Consider the following 19,122-nt stretch of genomic DNA (forward strand, 5'->3'; position numbering starts at 1 on the left):
GCGGCCAGATAGCGACCAGTGGCGTAGCCTTTGTCTAGACATAAAATAAGACGATATTTTGTTGTTTTTAAGGGTTTTACGGCGCTTGCAAAACATTTAGGTTATACCAGCTCCAGTACAGTACAAAGGAAGAAAATGGGATAGTAAAAAGTTCTAGAATTACAATTAAAGCACCCAAGAAAAAGTAAGACATAGGGGAACTGGGAACAAATATGGATCAGATGTAGATTCCAAGAGCATACCACCAATGTACTTAGTTTGAGATCACCTATAAAACTCATCCGGACACAAGCACAAAATCCAACAAAGAGGAATACACTCAAATGCTTACATCATACATTCAAAATAACAAAAATAAAAATTCATAACAGAGAGATGATTTACAAGGAAAAAAATATCATCTCCCAAAACAATAACTATGCATTTGACTGTTTCCCTCCAAGCTAGGACTCAGGCCAGGGTCAGGACAAAACCAAGTAATCTCATTCCAAGACAAAGACAGAATGCATGTTGGAAAACAGATATAACGGGATAGAAGACACAGTATGTACCCCCCTGCCCACTATAGGAGGTCGGGAACCCCACCCAGACCTATGATTCTCATCCGGACACAAGCACAAAATCCAACAAAGAGGAATACACTCAAATGCTTACATCATACATTGAAAATAACAAATATAATAATACATAATAGAGACAAAGACAGAAAGCAAGTCAGAAAACAGATATAGGGGGGTAGAAGACACAGTAAGTACCTCCCTGCCCACTATGGGAGGTAAGGAACCCCACTCAGATGTAATATTCTGAGATATGATGTTTGTGTTGTTTTTAAGGGTTTTATGGCGCTTGCAACACATATAGGTTATATCAGCGCCAGTAAAAAGGAAGAAAATGGGATAGTCGAAAGTTCTAGAATTACAATTAAAGCACCCAAGAGAGAGTAAGACAAAGGGGAATTGGGAACAAATAGGGATCAGATGTAGATTCCAAGAGCATACCAACAATGTACTTAGTCTGATATCACTTATAAGTCTCACCCAGACACAAGCACAAGATCCAACAAAGAGGAATACACTCAAATGCTTACATTTGATTATAGATGAACAATAACAAATAAAATAATACATAACAGAGAGATGATTTACAAGGAAAAAAAATATCATCTCCCAAAACAACTATGCATTTGACTGTTTCCCTCCCAGCCAAGGACTCCGGCCAGGGTCGGGACAAAACCAAGCAATCTCATATCAAGACAAAGACAGAAAGCATGTTGGAAAACAGATATAAGGGGATAGAAGACACGGTAAGTACCTCCCTGCCCACTGTGGACGTAGGGATTCCGAGACACAGACAGAAAGAAACTTAGAAAAGGAAAGAGGGGTGGGGGGTAGAAGAAACAGAAAAGGTGACCTCCCCGATCCCCCTGCCAACCAATAGAATCGTAAAGGCTTGGTTAACAAAATGTGAACACAGCATATAATGCATCACTTCAATTTTATTATTCAATGTGATGAAACTGATAAAGACAATCTACTCGGTGATAAAATAATTACGTTTATCATAATGGCGTCATTCGTAAACATTATAGAGATGGGGAACAGTTCATGGGGATGGTGACCATACGACCTAAATGACACTGACGATGATGGAGATCATGATCTTAGTGATGGTGATGATGATGAAGTTGATGATGATGATGATGGATATGGCAATTACTTTTACTCATCACACATACAGTTTGTTATTCCGAGTTGACAACAGTCGATTCAACTCATAATATTGGGTCAAGTCAGCGGGGAAAGAAAAGTAACATTACCAGAGTGTGATTGGCCAATCATATTTGGTCGGGGTAACCAGATGATTGCCATACTTGTGGTATTTCAAAATTTGGCCAGAATATTCGTCCTTCAAATGTAATGTCGATCGAATTAAATGATCCTCATCTTGGCACTCTTAAACTTGGGAATTCAAGGAAGACTTCGCAAGGTCCCAGGTTTGAGAATTTTTGCCAAAATGAGGTTAATTTTAAATCTAGGAAATATTTGAAGGACGAGTTTTATGGCTAAATCTTTAAATACAGAGTTTTTTCCAGAGTACGGCAATTAGCTGCTTATTTACAAGTAGGCTATCCCTCAGTATACGTCCACATTCATACATTCAATATCACTTTATCAGTTCTTTAACTTTAAAAAGTAATTTGCTTCACTTGCTTCATTTGATTAGAATTCTATTTTGCTATCTTTTCCTGTGTACTTTTTATGACAGACAGGCACGTGTCTCAACCATTCATTTCAAAAAGATTTTCACTCTATTTCATATAACATGTGATGCAACAAGAGATCCCCTAAACCATTACAAGAACAAGCCAACCTGGCACCAAGAACCACAATACAACTGGTAAAATAGTGGAGTAACATTTTGGCCAGGGGACTGGCGTCAAAATAAATAAAATATGTACAAGGAGCTTCACATCCTTTAGAATATACAAGAATATTTAGTTATTAGTTGTGTATTGCCACTATTTCAACAGACACAGAGCATTTGAAAAAATAAATAAATTCAGACCAAAAATACCCCCAACCCAAAAGACAAAAAAAAAAAAAAACATGTTATTTCCCAAGCAGGCCATATGGAATTAAATTTCCACTTCTATATCATGGTAGAAGTTGAAGATTGGGGAGCAGGAAGTGTTGTACGGTGGATATCTGAAAAGGTGCCTCTGAAACAGTGCCGTCATGGTTATGCGCTGTAGAAATGCTATTTATTATTATTATTATTATTATTATTATTATTATTATTATTATCATCATGAATATTTAAAATGTAAATTTTAAAAATCCCCCACAATTTGGCCTGCCCCATTGAGGCAGGTGAACTGTTTTGGATGAACATTTCTTGTATTTTTATTTCCTTTTTATCATGTACTGTTCAATTCACACCTTTTCAGACAGTTGCCAATTTGACTTCTCTTTGTATTCCTGGCACAATACAAAGCTGTCACTCCCTATAATCGGAGGTCGCTATTCAATACAGACCTTTGCTCACCTTGCATGAGGAATCAATACACTATACAGACATTAATAAATACGACCCATCACAAAATGGCTGAATGTAAATAAAACAACATAGCATTTGAAATCTCCTGTCTTATAAGTATCTTTTATATGTACTTATCACAAAATTTCTCCAGAGTCATCTCTCCGTATTGCATTTACATAAATACAGTTGACAACCAAGAATAAACAAGATTTTGAACAATTCCCAAATTCCCTCAAAACCTTAACCTTCAAATTTAAATTCAATTTATCTACAAAAGATAAAAACGGAACGAGTGGCATTTAAAAAATCCATATTAATACCAAAGAAAAGGAAGACTATAATATGGTATACTCTTAGGATAGGTGCCTAATTTTTAGACTGCAGTGCCTGCAACACTATCGGGTCATGGGTGCCTAGGAAATGCTAAGACAAATGGGATAAGTTCAAAGAAGTCAACAGAAGGCCAAAGGCTGAAATGTTGTTTACTTTGTGTTGTCCTCTTATGAGTCACATTTACTCCTTTATTTTAGGCTCTAATTTGATACAACTCACCTGTTTGTTTTTAGAGGTTTAACATGACTTGCTATACACAAGAGATATTAAACCACCAGTAAAAGTAAGACGACAGATATAGATTTATTTTTTAAAAGGAGACTTGAAACAACGGGAGCAGGCGATAGAATTGTCGACTAAATTACCTTAAAACAAATCACAAAATTAATAAAATATAACTAACTTCACCGGAGATCTTATGATGACAGTAGATAGAAGGAGGGGATTAATACTTAAATGAGATTCCCACAAGAAAAACAAATTATAAATTAGATTCAAATTTCAAATAGGGGGGAAAAAAAACAAAAAAACTGTAAGAGTTTAAATTGAGAATCATATTGCACGAGGTGAGAAATCACAGCGATGTGTATCTTTCATCTTTTGGCATTGGTTAAAAAGAGATCATGATTGGTTTCCACTCAAACAGACTTTAAGCATAAAATAATACACACAGCTTTTGTGTGTCACATGATGAATTGGGCGGGCAGAACCGGTGAGTATTTTACTTACATAGCATCAATAATTTGATTACAAGAAAATGATGAGAGATGACAGAGTGGATATAAATATTTGACGTTAATGACATCATCAAAATATATCCATGCCTGAAACGTTGACCTTTACATTATTATGAAATACATCAAAACATTTTTCTTTAAAAAAAACCCCTCAAACCTATTTCCCACTTCTTCCCCCCGCCACTCTTCCTTCGTGATTCTCTTCCATTTCAAATTGGATTTGTTGCATCACAAACAGGATGGACAGATCCTAGCATAGATTATTATCAATCACTCGATTTTCACCGCTGCTACAAAATGATACATTTTGGACCACAATTTTATTCGTTGACAAATATTAATGAGCTAGATAATTATACTTACATGGGAAACTCAAATCTACAAGCTATGTAACTTATCTTTTGGAACAGTACAGAATTACTCTATTCAAAAAAACATTAGTCTTCTAAGGTTATCTGGTGAAATCATTTACAAGGAAAAGCTCAAAGATTGCATAAGTAACAAACTGCTCTAAAGGTGAAGATTGCTAGTGCTGTATATTCACAAGCAAGCTGAGAGGTATAAAAAACCAGTGAGAGTAGAAACACGGTAACAGATCTATCCAACTCTAAATAAAAAGAGCTACACATCTATTTCTATCTGTCATGTGATCACTTGTATTTGTGACTGATCAGGTCAATTCAGTGTTATGTCGGGATGAAACTGATGAAAACAACCAAGTTTATCAAACTGATATGATCAGAGTGATACTTGGTTGGCAGAGGCTGTAGACTGTAAACAGTAATGAATGTAATTTGGCACACCACATCTGGTCAAGAAGCATGACGCATCGATTAATTATATTTGTCAACTTGATGTGCCAAGTACTTTTCTGTCGTTTGTCTGGATTTTAAGTCATGTATTAATTTAGGTTTTTACTGGGGGTTTTTCTATTGACTGAAGAAGGTTTCTGAGCCCAAAACATTCCCTATTTGGTACCTATTTTATTATTTTCTGAAGCTGTTATATTCGTTTTTGTTTCAAAACTTGAATGGTCGGAGTTACAAAATTTAAATATTTTTGGTGTTTGAATATCTGACATCCTACCCCCTTAGTAAATACATTTAATTTATGTGAAATCTGTTGTGGAATGTGGTTACTAAGGCCAGTTGGGATGACCAAGATTAACCCCCCAAAATTAAAAATTATTAAACAAATGTGAAATGTACATCATTAGATAAGATTTCACCCTGCCCCACACTTTAGAAAAAAAACATCTATCAGGTTAGTCTACTTTTTTAACATCTTTATACGCCATATCTTGACATTGAAATAACCTGTCCGATGTTCTTTTCCTAACGTGTGGGGAAGGGTGAAATCTATCAAAAAATAATGTACATTTCACCTTATTTATTTAATAATTCTCAATCTGTGGGGTCATTTGGGGGTTGGCCTTAGTCATGCCATTCCTTAGTAATTTAAGCTTTAAATTCAATTTTCAGCATCAAGCCAATCCCAACATAACACCAAATTGAGACACATTAAAAAAAAAAAAAGTACAATTATTAACTGTGCAAATGTACAAAGGGAGGAGGTTGTCGAGATGCAAGAGCAGGGCGCTGGTTTTGGTGGTGTAGAGAGTAAGGTTGTTGCATGAACCGATGGGTAGATGTTGTAGAGGTGGTGGTGGTATCGCTGTATCGGACCACGGGAGTGGATGTGGGATTAGCAAGAAGTTGGTGATGAGATTGTTGTTGTTGCTGTGACAGGTGGTGATGCTGATTTTGCTGACGGTGATGATGAATGTTATTATTTCTCTGCTGAGACGAGGAAAGGTTTTGAAGCTGTGACTGAGGTGTATCGTTCTGTAAGGTTGGATGTTGTAGTTGCTGATTGAGACGCATGGCAATGGGATAAGGAAGGAGCTGTTTTTGTTGTAGTAGTAGTAATGATGGTGGTTGTTGCATCTGCTGCTGCTGCTGGTTGGATTTCCTTCTCCGCTGATGTCTGTTCAGGCTAGGTGACCGTGACAGGCTTCTGAAGCGTGACATGCTGCTGCTGGTGTTCGTATTGGATCTTGATCGTCGTGGACTGTAGTAATCGTCACTGTCAGAATCCGAGGATGACCGGGAAGGACGGTGATATGGCACAGGTCTTTTCCGGGCACTAGAAAAGGTTACAAGATTGTATAAAAATTTATTTTTACAACTGTTTACTTCACAAGTAAAGAAACGGACAATTATTTTAAGCAAACTGTTCAGACTGTTATTAAACTACCAAATGACTGGTTTATCTTTCAGATTAACAATCAATTGAAAATTAAACATTACAGCACTATAAATTTAGGGGGGAATTGTAAATAATCACTTGACACATCATTCAAAAAATTATTAATCTTAACCTTTTATCAGCATTTACTTTTAGACTTGCATCATAATATCTTTAGCAGTTAACATAACATCAACATGATTTAGAAGAGTATATAACAAAAAAATTGGTGATGAGCAAGTTTTACAAGCTGTAGTTATGGCCATAGGATTGGAGTTTATCCCGGCCTTCGTTGAAATATGTTTGACAGGAATAATAGCACGCCATCCTTTATATATATTGGATGCTGGTCTATCACTTAGGAATCCATACACAATCAATCTGAGACCCAGAAACCCAATCACAGGGTGGGTGGGGGGCTTGTCAGAGAAGGGTAAGCCTATCCTTATAAGTCTTTATAATAAACTAATAATATATGTTCTAATAATCAGTAAGCAGTGATTTTTGTATTGGTTTGGATTTTCTTTCTTTTTTTTTAATTAGTTATTTTTTAAAATATCATATAAAGAAGTTTTATTAAATTCAAGACAATCAAATAAAGGGTGAAAACTCAAAATCCACTTCGTATTAGTAATGTGTAACAACAAAGACTTACCCTGATGAGTTAAAAATAAAAATCTTATTGAAAATATCCAATACAATTGCAAAGTATAAAACAAAACAATTTTAATGGAAAGTCGAAAAAGATCAATAACATGCATTATAACTTTAGAGATAAGAAGTGAAATTCTACTGAATTCAGTGGACAAAAGGCATGCTCCACTTTGAAAACAAATCAACTCCCCTCCAAACACCATAAATATTAATTAATTTTTCCTTTAAAGACAAACAAATTTAAAACTCAAAAGACAATGAAAACAAAAACAATGCATAATTTAACTTATTCCTTTATTTCTTATTATGGAATTTCAAGAATTTTAAAATATATAAATAAATAAGATTTTTAGATTCTTCAGTAACATGACCAGAATGATTTTAAATAAAAATCTGAGAGCTTTTTCAATGAGAACACCCCTAATACAAAATGAATATATAAATTTTTACGCATAAATTATACAATTAGCATAAACTACAAGCAGTGTTAGATGCCATACAGACTAAACAGATAAGTAAAAGTGGATCAGCAGTGCCAATTTACTAATTCAACGATGAAAGTAAGAAAAATAGAGAATACATTCCTTATTACAGAGGATCAACTTATACCATAAACATCATCATATTCTCTGATAAGTAAAAAATGGCATCTTTATCAAATTCTCTGACAGTTTTTTTTTTTTTTTTACGCTCTTTTAATCTGATGGTCTCTATCGACTGAAGGCAATTTTTAATAAAAGTTTTAACAAATTTGCTGAACTGACAAAAAGAGAAAAGCCGGAATTCTCTGCAAGATATAGAGAAATGATCCAAAAAATCTCCAAAATTGATTGAGTGGCTCTGGTATCAACATTGTCAAGACTAAAATAGGCTGAAAATCCAGTTTTGGAAAAATCACCAACTTGCTTCACCCGTATAAAATAGCCGAGATACGATTTTTACAAGGGGGGGGGGAGGGGGGGGGCTGTTATTGTTTTGTTTTTTTACTTTTCTTTGTTTTTATCTATCCCCCCCCCCCCCCCCCCAATAATAATATAGACATGCACATTTCTTAGGAAGAATCTTTCAAAATCTTGTCGGATTTTTAAAAAACTAAATACATTATCAAAAAGTTTAGAAAAACAAACCGGATGAGCATTTTTATACTTAATTTTCACATTTTGTCCCTCTTTTTATGCAAGATCATCCTTCTTTAATAGAAATCAATGTGTGTGTGTGTGTGTGTGTGTAATTTTAATGTGTAAAATCATAAGGATAACCCAAAGTAGAATCCTCCTTATTACCACAAATGATCTTTTGATTTCTGACCTTCCAAATTCCTGAATTGCTTTGACTTGCAGTAAAACCCAATGTACGAATTAAAAGAAGATTTTTCAGTTTGTCAAAAATGGAGAGCCATCAGTGTAATGGACATTCTGAGAAAATTCAAATCCAGCGATAGATTCAAAGAAAAATTCCTGATTGTCACTGATTCCATGCCAGCTCCACAATCATTTCAATCAATCGACATGCTGGCCAAATAGGCAAAAAAAAAGGCCTTTAAATGGTCAATAACAAAATTTAGAATTTGTAAAGAATACAACACTAGACTTATCATTAGCAATGAGAATATTGAAACATTTTAAGAAGTAAAAGCTCATCAAATAAATTACATTGTCTGTAATAAAGAAAGGTTATTCATCATATCCGTATCCTTATCTACAGCAATCTTGAAGATTTAGAGAATCAAGACACAACTTTTGGGTTTAAAACTGCCAATCATTTATTCGTATCCACATTTTGATGAGATTAAAGAAGGGTGAAAAAGTCCTACAATGGATACTAAAGCGTCGATAGATCCAAAAGAAAAAGAAAATTTAAGACAAGCTAGCCCCTACCAAAATATACATGCTGACAAGGAAAGAGATGGGTTACCTGTAAGCTTACAACCTAATAGAAAAATGACTAAAAACTTATACTAAATATGGACAGTGGGCGAAAATAGACAGAAATAAGGTCCTGGACAAAAGTGGACAATGGAGGAAAAAATACTCAGTAGTTGGAAAGCTATGCACTTCAAGCTAGAACTTGCCACTGTTACCAAACAAACATTTGAGCAACGTTCAAAAGGACCACTCTCCATACCACAAGCTGTTGTCAAATAACATGATATAGTTCACAGTCTACTAAAATATGCACCCACTTTTAAAATCAAGACCAGAGTTATTTCCCAAAATGCCAACCGTGGAGATTTGACTCTAGCCGACGTCTATAAAAGAATATATTTTTTAATGCAACATCATCGGTTATGCTCAGTCTCAGTCTGAGTCCGTTGGTTTATATGCAGAAGGAGGAGGAGGAGGAGGAGGAGGAGAGGGACTAAAGAAGGGGAAGAAGGAAGAAGGCAACAAGAGTTTTTCAAAACTGACTTGCAATTGGTGGTCAGCAAAGTAGGTTTATATAGAGATTGTTTACATATATTAGAATGGTTAGTATCTAAATCTATTTGTTAATAGCGGGGTATTAGTAGAATTAAATGACTATACTTTTTTATAATGTAACTAATCAGCTACTAATCAGTCTTTTTAAAATGCAAAAATCAATATCCGAAACAAATCAGTCAATTGATGGTTCAAGTGTTATGAAGCATTAACCAATCAGAATATCGAATATATATATATGGACGATTACCATTTAGCCCATTCTGTCCCTATGACTATTCATTTCCAGAGGCCTGGCAAACATTCCTTAATTCCATAGCTACCTTTAGTAGATGCCAAATATAAACTGGTCAGTCCCACAGTTAGTGAGCGTAGTTATTAAAATACTTTTGACACTGGTGAAGGTATTGCATCACAACACCTCATGACACTAAGCATTATTTTTCTATAACTATGTTAAAATTGTGAGTGGGGCTCAGGATCTGTATGGCTGGTTGCTTCAGATGATAAGCTACTTAAGTCGGCTACGGGTTGCAAGTTCACAGTTGTCGATTGATAAGGGGGAGGAAATATTGTTTTTTTGTTTTGTTTTTGTTTTGTTTTTTGATTTTTTTTTTCGATGGGGGGGGGGGGGGGGGGTGTGTGTGTGTGTGTGTGTGTGTGTAAAATTAGAATCACCGAAATGTTAACTATATATAACACAAAAATTTCAAAGGTGTATGCAATGTATGTTGATTGATTAATCTGGGACTTGTTCTACAAGATATTAGTAAAAAAGCATCCATGTTAATAGCTTGCCAGGGTCAACAAGAGGTCACAGAGGAACCATCAATTGTGTTAATAAATGTGTTAAAAAGAGTAAGAGTAAAAGCATGGAAAAGGGGATGAGTCGGTCAAGCTGTAAATGATTGATATTCACTATACCAATAACACGCGTGTTGATGATGATGATGTGTTGCGTCAATAGTATCTGCTTCTTCCATAATGCTGAGATTTGTGACAGTTTCTAGACGAGGACCTCTTGTGTTGATTCCTAGATCTAGATCTAGAGTATTGATAGGAATGAGATCTCTGCCTACTTCTACTCCTGCTGTAGCTGCTGCGTCTGTTGAATTGTTGCCTTGACCTGCTACACGTACACACGTAGAAACATGTACACATCACACATACACAAACACAAAAATATACACGACACCGAAACAAAAAACAAAAAACAAAAAAAAAAGGAAAAAAGCAACATCCATGGGAGGGAAAAACAAAATAATTTAGATATCAAATCATAAAAACAAAATAAGCATGTGGGAAAAAACTAAAATGAATGATAATGTGTTGATGAACAAAAAAATAAATTGTGGGTGTATCAAAATAAAACGGTACCCCAGGACGATGATTTGAAAACATAAATTGGAAAATAATAGTAAGCATGCAAAATAAAGATAATTGCCCATATTTAACATTGATAAAAAAGCTAGAAAAGTGATTATTCTTATATAAATTTAAACAAAAAAAAACAAAAAAAATTGATCTTTTAAAATTGTTTAACAAACATCAATAATTTAATACCTAAAATACAAATTGCAAAGAGAAAAAAAAAAAAAAAAACACCTCTGGAATGGAACTAGCTCAGATCATTTTTAAAATACATGTCACTCAATTTCTTATTGGCCACGACTATAAAACATTTTATTCTGAAAAAACTGAATTGAGTTCAATAAAGTGTGAAACCAAACTATTCTTAATATGTTCAGACAATAGACATAAAATAGAAGATGTACATGAAATGTTATGTTCACTATTGAACACTGCCTATCTGTGTAATAATACATTGTGTGCGTAAAATACCACAACTATCTTGACCCACTGAGGTATTTATTATCTTCATTATAGCACACACAAAATACGTCCCTTGAGCATTTATTTATGATATATGTATTATAAATTTTCAGTTTCATGATCAGCGAGCCAATTTCATTCCACTCCAATCACTACAGAAAGCAATAAGTAGATCATATTTACTACATCAATAAAAATAAACAAGGTGTCTACGAAATTGTACATATCCATATCTACATATATCCTGTCATACACAGACAAAACAGCCTTTTTGGTTTCCCTTCAGACATTTTTTTAACCCTTCAATATTGATGGATTAAAATGACACTCTACTAGCTACAGGGGTCCCGATAGCTCAGTTGGTAGAGCACTCGCTTCACAAGCAAAGCAACCAGGACTGATCCAGGGTGATGTTGAAATTTTTATTCAGGCCCCACTTTCCGCCCAGCTTTGATGGGTAGCTAGGTCTGTTGGATCTGGTAGAAAGTACTTTAAATAGACTAGCCTCCAATAAACAGGGTGGTAAGCAATTGCTATTGTCTATTTCACATTCCATGGGCCCAATGGCTCTGAAGGACTACTTGATACAGACTTGTAGAAAGTCTCAAGTTTAAGAATTTTTGGCAAGTTGATGGGAGGGTACTCTTAATTCATCAGTATTTGAAGTGCATAAATCTTACTAGTCAAAATTGAACACCATCGACTGGGATAATTTTGCCATTGTAGATTCAGGGCATTTTGAGCATTGCCAGCCTTGCTGCATTTATTTCCCTTGTTTAAATATCTTATCAAAAGGAATAACTGCCTAAAAATTTAATATACCCTCTATATGGTTCAAATATATAGAGGCAGTTAGATATCCCGTTTAATGGTAAGGCATTTTGTCAGCTTATGACGGTATATTTTCTTTTTTTAATTTGACAACACATAAATTCTGTCTGACAATCGTGTGAAATATTTAAAATATCAAAATAGAAAATAAAAAACAAACACCTATCAAAAAAAAAATCAACTGAAGTCAAATGTGACCAACTGTCTCAAAACAGTATGATGTCAGCGAGAACAATATGAATAAAAACGCAAAAGAAACCCCCCAAAAAATTAAAAACAACAACTGAATTTTCAGTGTAAATTATGAACTTCGAGTGAGATAAATATGCTTAAATATAAAGAATGATCATCATTTCCTGATCTGCAGAGATAAAAATGTTGACTTTATTATAGTGATTTTGTTTTGACTTTATAAATTCAATTTTCAGCATACAACAGTTGATTCAATTGGCCACAAATAAAGATTGTAAAAATATACATCTACTATGAATAACAAGTAAAAAAACCCCATAGGTTTGCAAAAAAAAAAACAACTTACAGCTAACACAAATATCCCATTTACCGATGAATAACGTTCAGTGATATTACCTGGTGATCCTTCGTTTATCCAAATAACACGGAGATCCATTCCGCCTCCGAATGGACGGAGACCGAGAGTCTCTGGATTGAGATTTCCTGTCTTTGCCGTAACTGTCATAGGATGTACTCCGACTGCGGGATCGACTGTAATCCCGACTCTGAGAACGAGAGTAGCTTCTGCTACGACTGTGAGATCGAGAATGTTTCTTACTACGTGGTGGCGAGACCGAAGTACTTCTCTCTCTGGATAAGTAGGATGAAGACGATGATCGCGAGCTGGATCTCCTAGGGGGAAACAAAGACAATTAAAATTGACTCTTGTCTCGCTTTTATTCCAAGTATTTTTAAGCAGACTAATATTTTTTTCAATTAAAAAAAAACCCAAAAAAACCCCTGAAAACATTTCGTTTTCAATAGAAAAAAACAAAACAAAATATACCTGAGCTTTAATTTATACAATATCCACTGAATGTGCTTCAAGTGTTTTACAAGGGGATCCCAAGGCAACATCAATACTGTAGGACAAGGCATAACCTAAAGTGCTATTGCAACTTTTGTTGTACCAGAGGCAACTCTGTTACTGACCATTTTACACCAGAGTGCAGTGAGATAATATGAGTAAAAAGACTTTTCCATGGAGTAACTTTGCACTGCCCAGGGCAGGACTCGAACTAGGGACCTATCATTCCAAAGGCATGTGTTGTACCATAAGACCACATAAAATATGGTGCAATATCCATTAAATTTGCTCAAAGTGATTTACAAGAGGTCTCAAGTCAACATCACTTCACGATGCTTGTGATGTGTTATTACAATTTTATTCAAAGCTTTACTTGTGAACGAGTGCTCTACCAACTGAGCTATCAGAAGCCCAAGTACTTCCCTAATACTTACCCTCTATGCCTGGAAGAGGAACGAGATCTGGATGAAGATGGAGACCTTGACTTCTTAGTTTTCTGACTTGTGTTCACAAGAGATCCATTGTTTCCCACCGTTGATGAGAGTATGGACACAGGGTTGGATTTCTCATGATGCTGGAAGGTTTCCGATACATTCAGCCCGCTAATCATGTGTTGATTTGAGTCATATGTTGGCGATTTCAAGCGATTTGTTGGTGGGGTGATCGGTTTAAAAATGTCAATACTGTAAGGAAACAAGATTTGAAAAAAGCATTCAACAATAATGATAAAATTGCTTCAAATTAAAAAAAAAAAAAAATTTAAAAAAAAACCCCAAGAAAACCCATACATTCTTGTTAAGATCTTTGTCCAAAAAACCAACAAAAAACCCCCAGAAAACTCCCCAAAAATTAAATGTTAGTACGGATTGTTTCATACTCATGCCCTTATTCAGTCTACAAAATGGTAATAACATGCAATACAATTCTTGGGTTTATTGTTGACTCGATTGGTATCAATTATCAATTAAACAAAACTGACTTATCACTTAACTGAATCGATCAAGTAGAACACTAAATCTAACATAAAAATGATAATAAACCTTTCCAGTTGTAAAAAGGCTTTCTGATTATCTATTTATATATTAGAAAAATAAAGAAAATTCAAAGGAATGATGAAAAGAAAAGTAAAATAGCTATGGAAATGACCAAACCTTTTATTCTCTGGCTTTTCACCAGCCTCTGAATCACTGCTAGAATCGTAGGAACTCTCTCTCTTTTTCTTTTTCTCCTCACTTCTAAAGACACAAATAAAAGAAAAAATATTACAATAGGTTATGTTTACAAGTAGTCGGGTCATATGTGATTTGTATGTCAGCTTATATCTGTAATCAAATGTATTTCATTTTTCTTTGCTTATACCTGTTAGTTGTATTTAGAAATTTTTGAAAGTAGGATGGCAAAATTCTTTTTGGCGTTTTTCTTCTTAAAATTTTACTGTCAAAAATAAATAAAATATGGAAATAAAAAAAAAAAAACTTATGTGAAGCAGATGAGAGATTGTAAAAAGAAACCACTTAAGGCTTAGTTGATAATGCATTGTCCTTCAATCTTAGGGATTCAGGTTCAAACCTTGCTGTTGGAATATTTCTTTTTCCCTATGCAAGAAACTTGATCCCTATTGCCCATTTTGAATCAGTGCTCTACAGATTACTCCCGTTTTGTCTCTATCTTTTCTCCAGAAAAATTTCCACTGACGATGAATGAAGGGAATTTTGATTTTATTTATCCATCTTTTTCCAGTAATGGTAATTTTAATAGCAACCAATTAAGATCATTTAGCCCGAATTTCAAACCTTAATTCTGAAAAAAAAAGAAAAAAGACACCAATGCAAAAAACTCGTTTGTTTTGTTTTGTTTGTTTTTTTAAAGGGTTTTACGGCGCTTGCAACACATTAAGGTCATATCAGCCCCAGTAGAATTACAATTAAAGCAACCAAGAAAAGGTAAGACAAAGGGGAATTTGTTCAAATATGAAACAGATATAGATTCCAAGAGCACACTATCAAAGTACTTAGTTTGAGATCACCTAAAAGTCTCATTCAGACACAAGCACAGATCCCCACTAAGAGGAATACACTCAAATGTTAAAAAATCATATATAATATGTAAATAAAACATAATGCAGTACATAACAGAGAGATGATTTACAAGGAAAAAAATATCATCTCCCAAAACTCGAACTATACATTTGACTGTTTCCCTCCCAGCTAGGATATCCGGCCAGGGCCTGGACAAAACCAAGTAATATCATTCCAAGACTAAGACAAAAAGCATGTTGAAAAACAGATATAGGGGGATAGAAGACACAGTAAGTACCACCCTGCCCATTATGGGAGGTTAGAATCCCCATCCAGGATCAATTTTGGTTTCTTTGCATGTGAAGTGACTTCTCTAACAACTGAGCTGTTGGGACTGCCAAAATGTAATGATGAAGAACGACAATTCTCCTTTTGTAAAAAATATATTCTTAAACTGGAGACTTCAAAAAAGTAAATCTCTTTCTGTCCAAAATGAATAAAAAGGTGTTCTATCAACACGCTCCCTATAGAAACAACAAACTATCGTATATCTTGCCATAATCCTGTACACAATATCACTGTTCATACATTACCATTACACTCCTTCCAAAGGTAACATGATGAAAACAAATGGTAAAATTGAACAATTTTAAATCAACTGTGAATCACCATGTATCATTGCATAAACATTCTAGGCACATAACAAATCTTTAAACAGTGATGCCAAATGGTATTAAAAACCCCAAAACACTGAGATTGAGCGGAGCATCACATATCAACTAAAACTAAAACGAACCTTGTAGATGAGTCAACAAAACAACTCTATTAACTCTCCCCTTTCCTTTGTATGGGGCCTTTGTTGCTATAATTCCAATACTATTATTTCTGTCTTGAGAAGAAGGACCTTCAGTGGCCCTCTTATTGGAGACAAGAAAAGCTGCTGAGGTGTGAACGAAGGAATGAAAAAATTAGCCAGAAAAAGTTGGAAAAACCGCACACATTTGGCATCCCTGTTTCGAGTATATTTGACATAAATCTCGTTGTTATGATAAGAAAGGAATTTCTCAAACTTTTTGTGATCAAAGAAAGGTAGACAGTAAGATATAAATAAAAGAGAAAAAAAAAAAAGATTTAAAAAATTGAGAACAGAAATAAAGGACAGAAAATTTTTGAAAAGAGAAAATTTAGAGAAAAAAGTTATGATGTTCAATGATGTGCTTTAAATTATCCATGGAACAATGCAATGGTATCTAAGATATGTTAATTTTTTACCCGATGGGACACATAAAAACAAACTGAACAAACTGAAAGTGAAAGAAAAACTGACTTGCTCCTATTTGTCATGGTATTCCCATTCATTTGACAGGCCAAGGAAATGAAATTCAACTTTTACTCAATTACTCCCCATTTTTGGACTTGGTGGAAATGTTTCACAGACTCGTCATAACCTGCTACTACCAGCCACTTGTCATTGAAACTAAGACTTGGAGCATACAAAACACGATCCAAACTTTAGATTTTGAGATTAATATAGACCTGCCTGTCTCTATCTAGATTTCTTTTTAAAACCTTTAATTTAGTCAAACCTGTTGTTGTAAAGGAGCTTTTATGCAACAATCTATATAGATTCAAAGCTGGTAATTGAAACAATATGTATAATTAAGAGAACTTCTGGTGGTTAAAAGGAATACATGTCGGCTGATTGGAACGATTTCTACTGAATGGTACTGTAACGGTTTTGAATGGATTAAGAATTTTTGTGTTATTTAATCCTCCCAAGTCCAAATTGGCAATTATTTATAATGTATTTTAATAGTACTTAAATTTCTTTCTAAAAATTACGAATTTAAAAAATCCAAGTAGGAAGTATGGGTAAACACATATTCATTTCAATTGCCCAAAGGACATCATTTTGTCTCATTGACCCAAAAAGGCAAGTTCTCTATGGAAAGATGGTCATTTCAACCTAACCAAAGCATCAACGTATAGAATTATTTGTTTTGCAAAAAAAAAAAAACAACTAAAATTCTCTCTAATAAACTACAAGTTGTGTTGATAAAATATATTGACACAATGTGTGCCAAAATTATTTTTTTAAACTACACTTACCTTCTCTGTGACCTATGCCTTCTTTTCCTGTGTTTTTTGGAATGAGAACTGTAAAAGAGAGAAGAAAATATGGCTATGATTCCTGATAGACGGTGCAAAACGCTACTGACTAGATAATATGTGGTAATGTTCACCACAACACAGATGATGGAGCTAGTGTGAGGTGTGTTAGTTGGACAAGAAATGCCCTACCAAATCCATGATGACTGAGGTCAATCAAAATGAAGACAACACACTTGGTGTACAAAACAAATAACTTTACCTTACACACATTTACTATATTTCAGAAAAACTATTGAAAATATTACACCCCCCCCCCCCATTCTTTGACCTCCTCCCCCCCTCCCCCCCCCCTCTCTCTCTCTCTCTCTCTCTCTCTCTCTCTCTCTCTCTCTCTCTCTCTCTCTCTCTCTCTCTCTCTATTCTATTACATACATCTATAAAATATACATCATTTCCCTATTCAAAATTCCACACACAGGGCACAACTTGCATAAGTAAATAAATAAAAAATAAATTTTAAAAATAAAATAAATGAACAAATAAATAAGAGCCACATCATTTTTCTTTCATATACAACAAATTCTAAATTCTGCAATATCTGCAACTTGTCATTTCGGAGTCTGGTCTATAAAACCTCCTACATATGTGACTATATTATTATAATCAGATTATTTGAGAGGGAGGAGATGTGTGAAAATGAAGATAAATAGCGAAAGTTTGAATGCTGTTATAACTCAATCTTTTTTTTTTTTAAATTAAAAAAAATGAAAGCAAGGGAAAGGAATGATAATATATATATACAATATATCATAGCAAGATTGGCTGGGGTGCATTAATATATCGGTCGGCGGATCAAACCTATGAAAATTTGATTTTCATAATCAGCGGATCAAAAATTCTGAAGTCTACATACGGCCTTTGAGCACCATGTTTTATTTAATTTTGGGCATATCAGACCCCTGATGTGTGACATTGTCATCAGAGACCCGATCCGCCCAAAATTAAATAAAACATGGTGTGCAAAGCTTGTATGTAGACTTCAGAGTTTTGATCCGCCGAACGTGAAAATCGAGACTTCAGAGGTTTGATCTGCTGACCACCGATATGTATCATGAATAATTTTATAAAGAGCAAGCAGAATCAGGAAATTTTTGTACAAGTTTGATACACGTTCGTTAATATTTTTTTCTCTCTTCCTTTAATGTGTGATTTGGGTGACATTAAACTCATTGGAAGACTTGCTCTCATTTTTAACGAAATGTTTCGGGTAAAGTCTAGTTCAGCACACGATGTCCATGCTTTGTGTTAATCCTTTTAATCTTTAAAAACTCTTTTTGTTCTTTGAAAACACTTTTCAAAAATGGCGTTTGAAGTAAGTTAAGGAAAATCTATTATAATGTGGAATAGCCGACTTGTCCATAAACTGACCGATTGATCCATGGTGAATTGGTAAGTTCGTGTCATGTAAAGAATCAACAGACCTGTAAAGTTCCTTCATATTTAGTTTTTCTTCTTTGCTTTCTGTTAATTTATCCTCAGTATTTCACAAATATATATATTATATATATATATATATATATTTATATATATTATATATATATATATATATATATATATATATATATATATGGTAGAGTGAGAAATGAGTCATTTTTGTACAAAGGATCAAAAGTTCAATCCCTATTAGTCATAGCCAGTATTTTACAGTTGATTCTAGCTGAAGCATTATGGGATATGTAAATAAGCCAAAGCTTTTTGACGTTAAAAATAAAAGTTTCCATTAAATTCGGCGTAACACCTGTTATTAGTTTCATAAAACTGATGGTGACAGGATGAGGCAATGCAGGGCATGGTAAATT

The 19,122-nt window shown here is 34.3% G+C and overlaps 1 protein-coding gene across 4 annotated transcripts in view; it reads right to left on the minus strand.

Annotated features, from left to right (window-relative positions):
- Positions 1 to 1,477: 1,477 nt before the first annotated feature.
- The window catches only part of LOC144967617 (uncharacterized), a 68,413-nt gene continuing 50,768 nt past the window's right edge, over positions 1,478 to 19,122 (minus strand). For 3 of the 4 annotated variants that reach the window (XM_078905127.1, XM_078905124.1, XM_078905125.1), the window contains 5 exons: positions 17,261 to 17,308; positions 14,285 to 14,368; positions 13,568 to 13,816; positions 12,683 to 12,958; positions 1,478 to 6,254 (listed from right to left, as the gene is read on the minus strand). In XM_078905127.1, the coding sequence (XP_078761253.1) occupies positions 5,654 to 6,254; positions 12,683 to 12,958; positions 13,568 to 13,816; positions 14,285 to 14,368; positions 17,261 to 17,308 (1,258 nt within the window). In that variant the 3' untranslated portion in view covers positions 1,478 to 5,653. The remainder of the gene's footprint in view (positions 6,255 to 12,682; positions 12,959 to 13,567; positions 13,817 to 14,284; positions 14,369 to 17,260; positions 17,309 to 19,122) is intronic. The other variant, XM_078905126.1, reaches the window with a different exon arrangement.

The sequence above is a fragment of the Berghia stephanieae genome, chromosome 3, assembly GCF_034508935.2.
Source record: "Berghia stephanieae isolate SIO BIC M18660-M18661 chromosome 3, UCSD_Bste_1.3, whole genome shotgun sequence".
In the NCBI taxonomy this organism is placed as follows: Eukaryota; Metazoa; Mollusca; class Gastropoda; order Nudibranchia; family Aeolidiidae; genus Berghia; species Berghia stephanieae.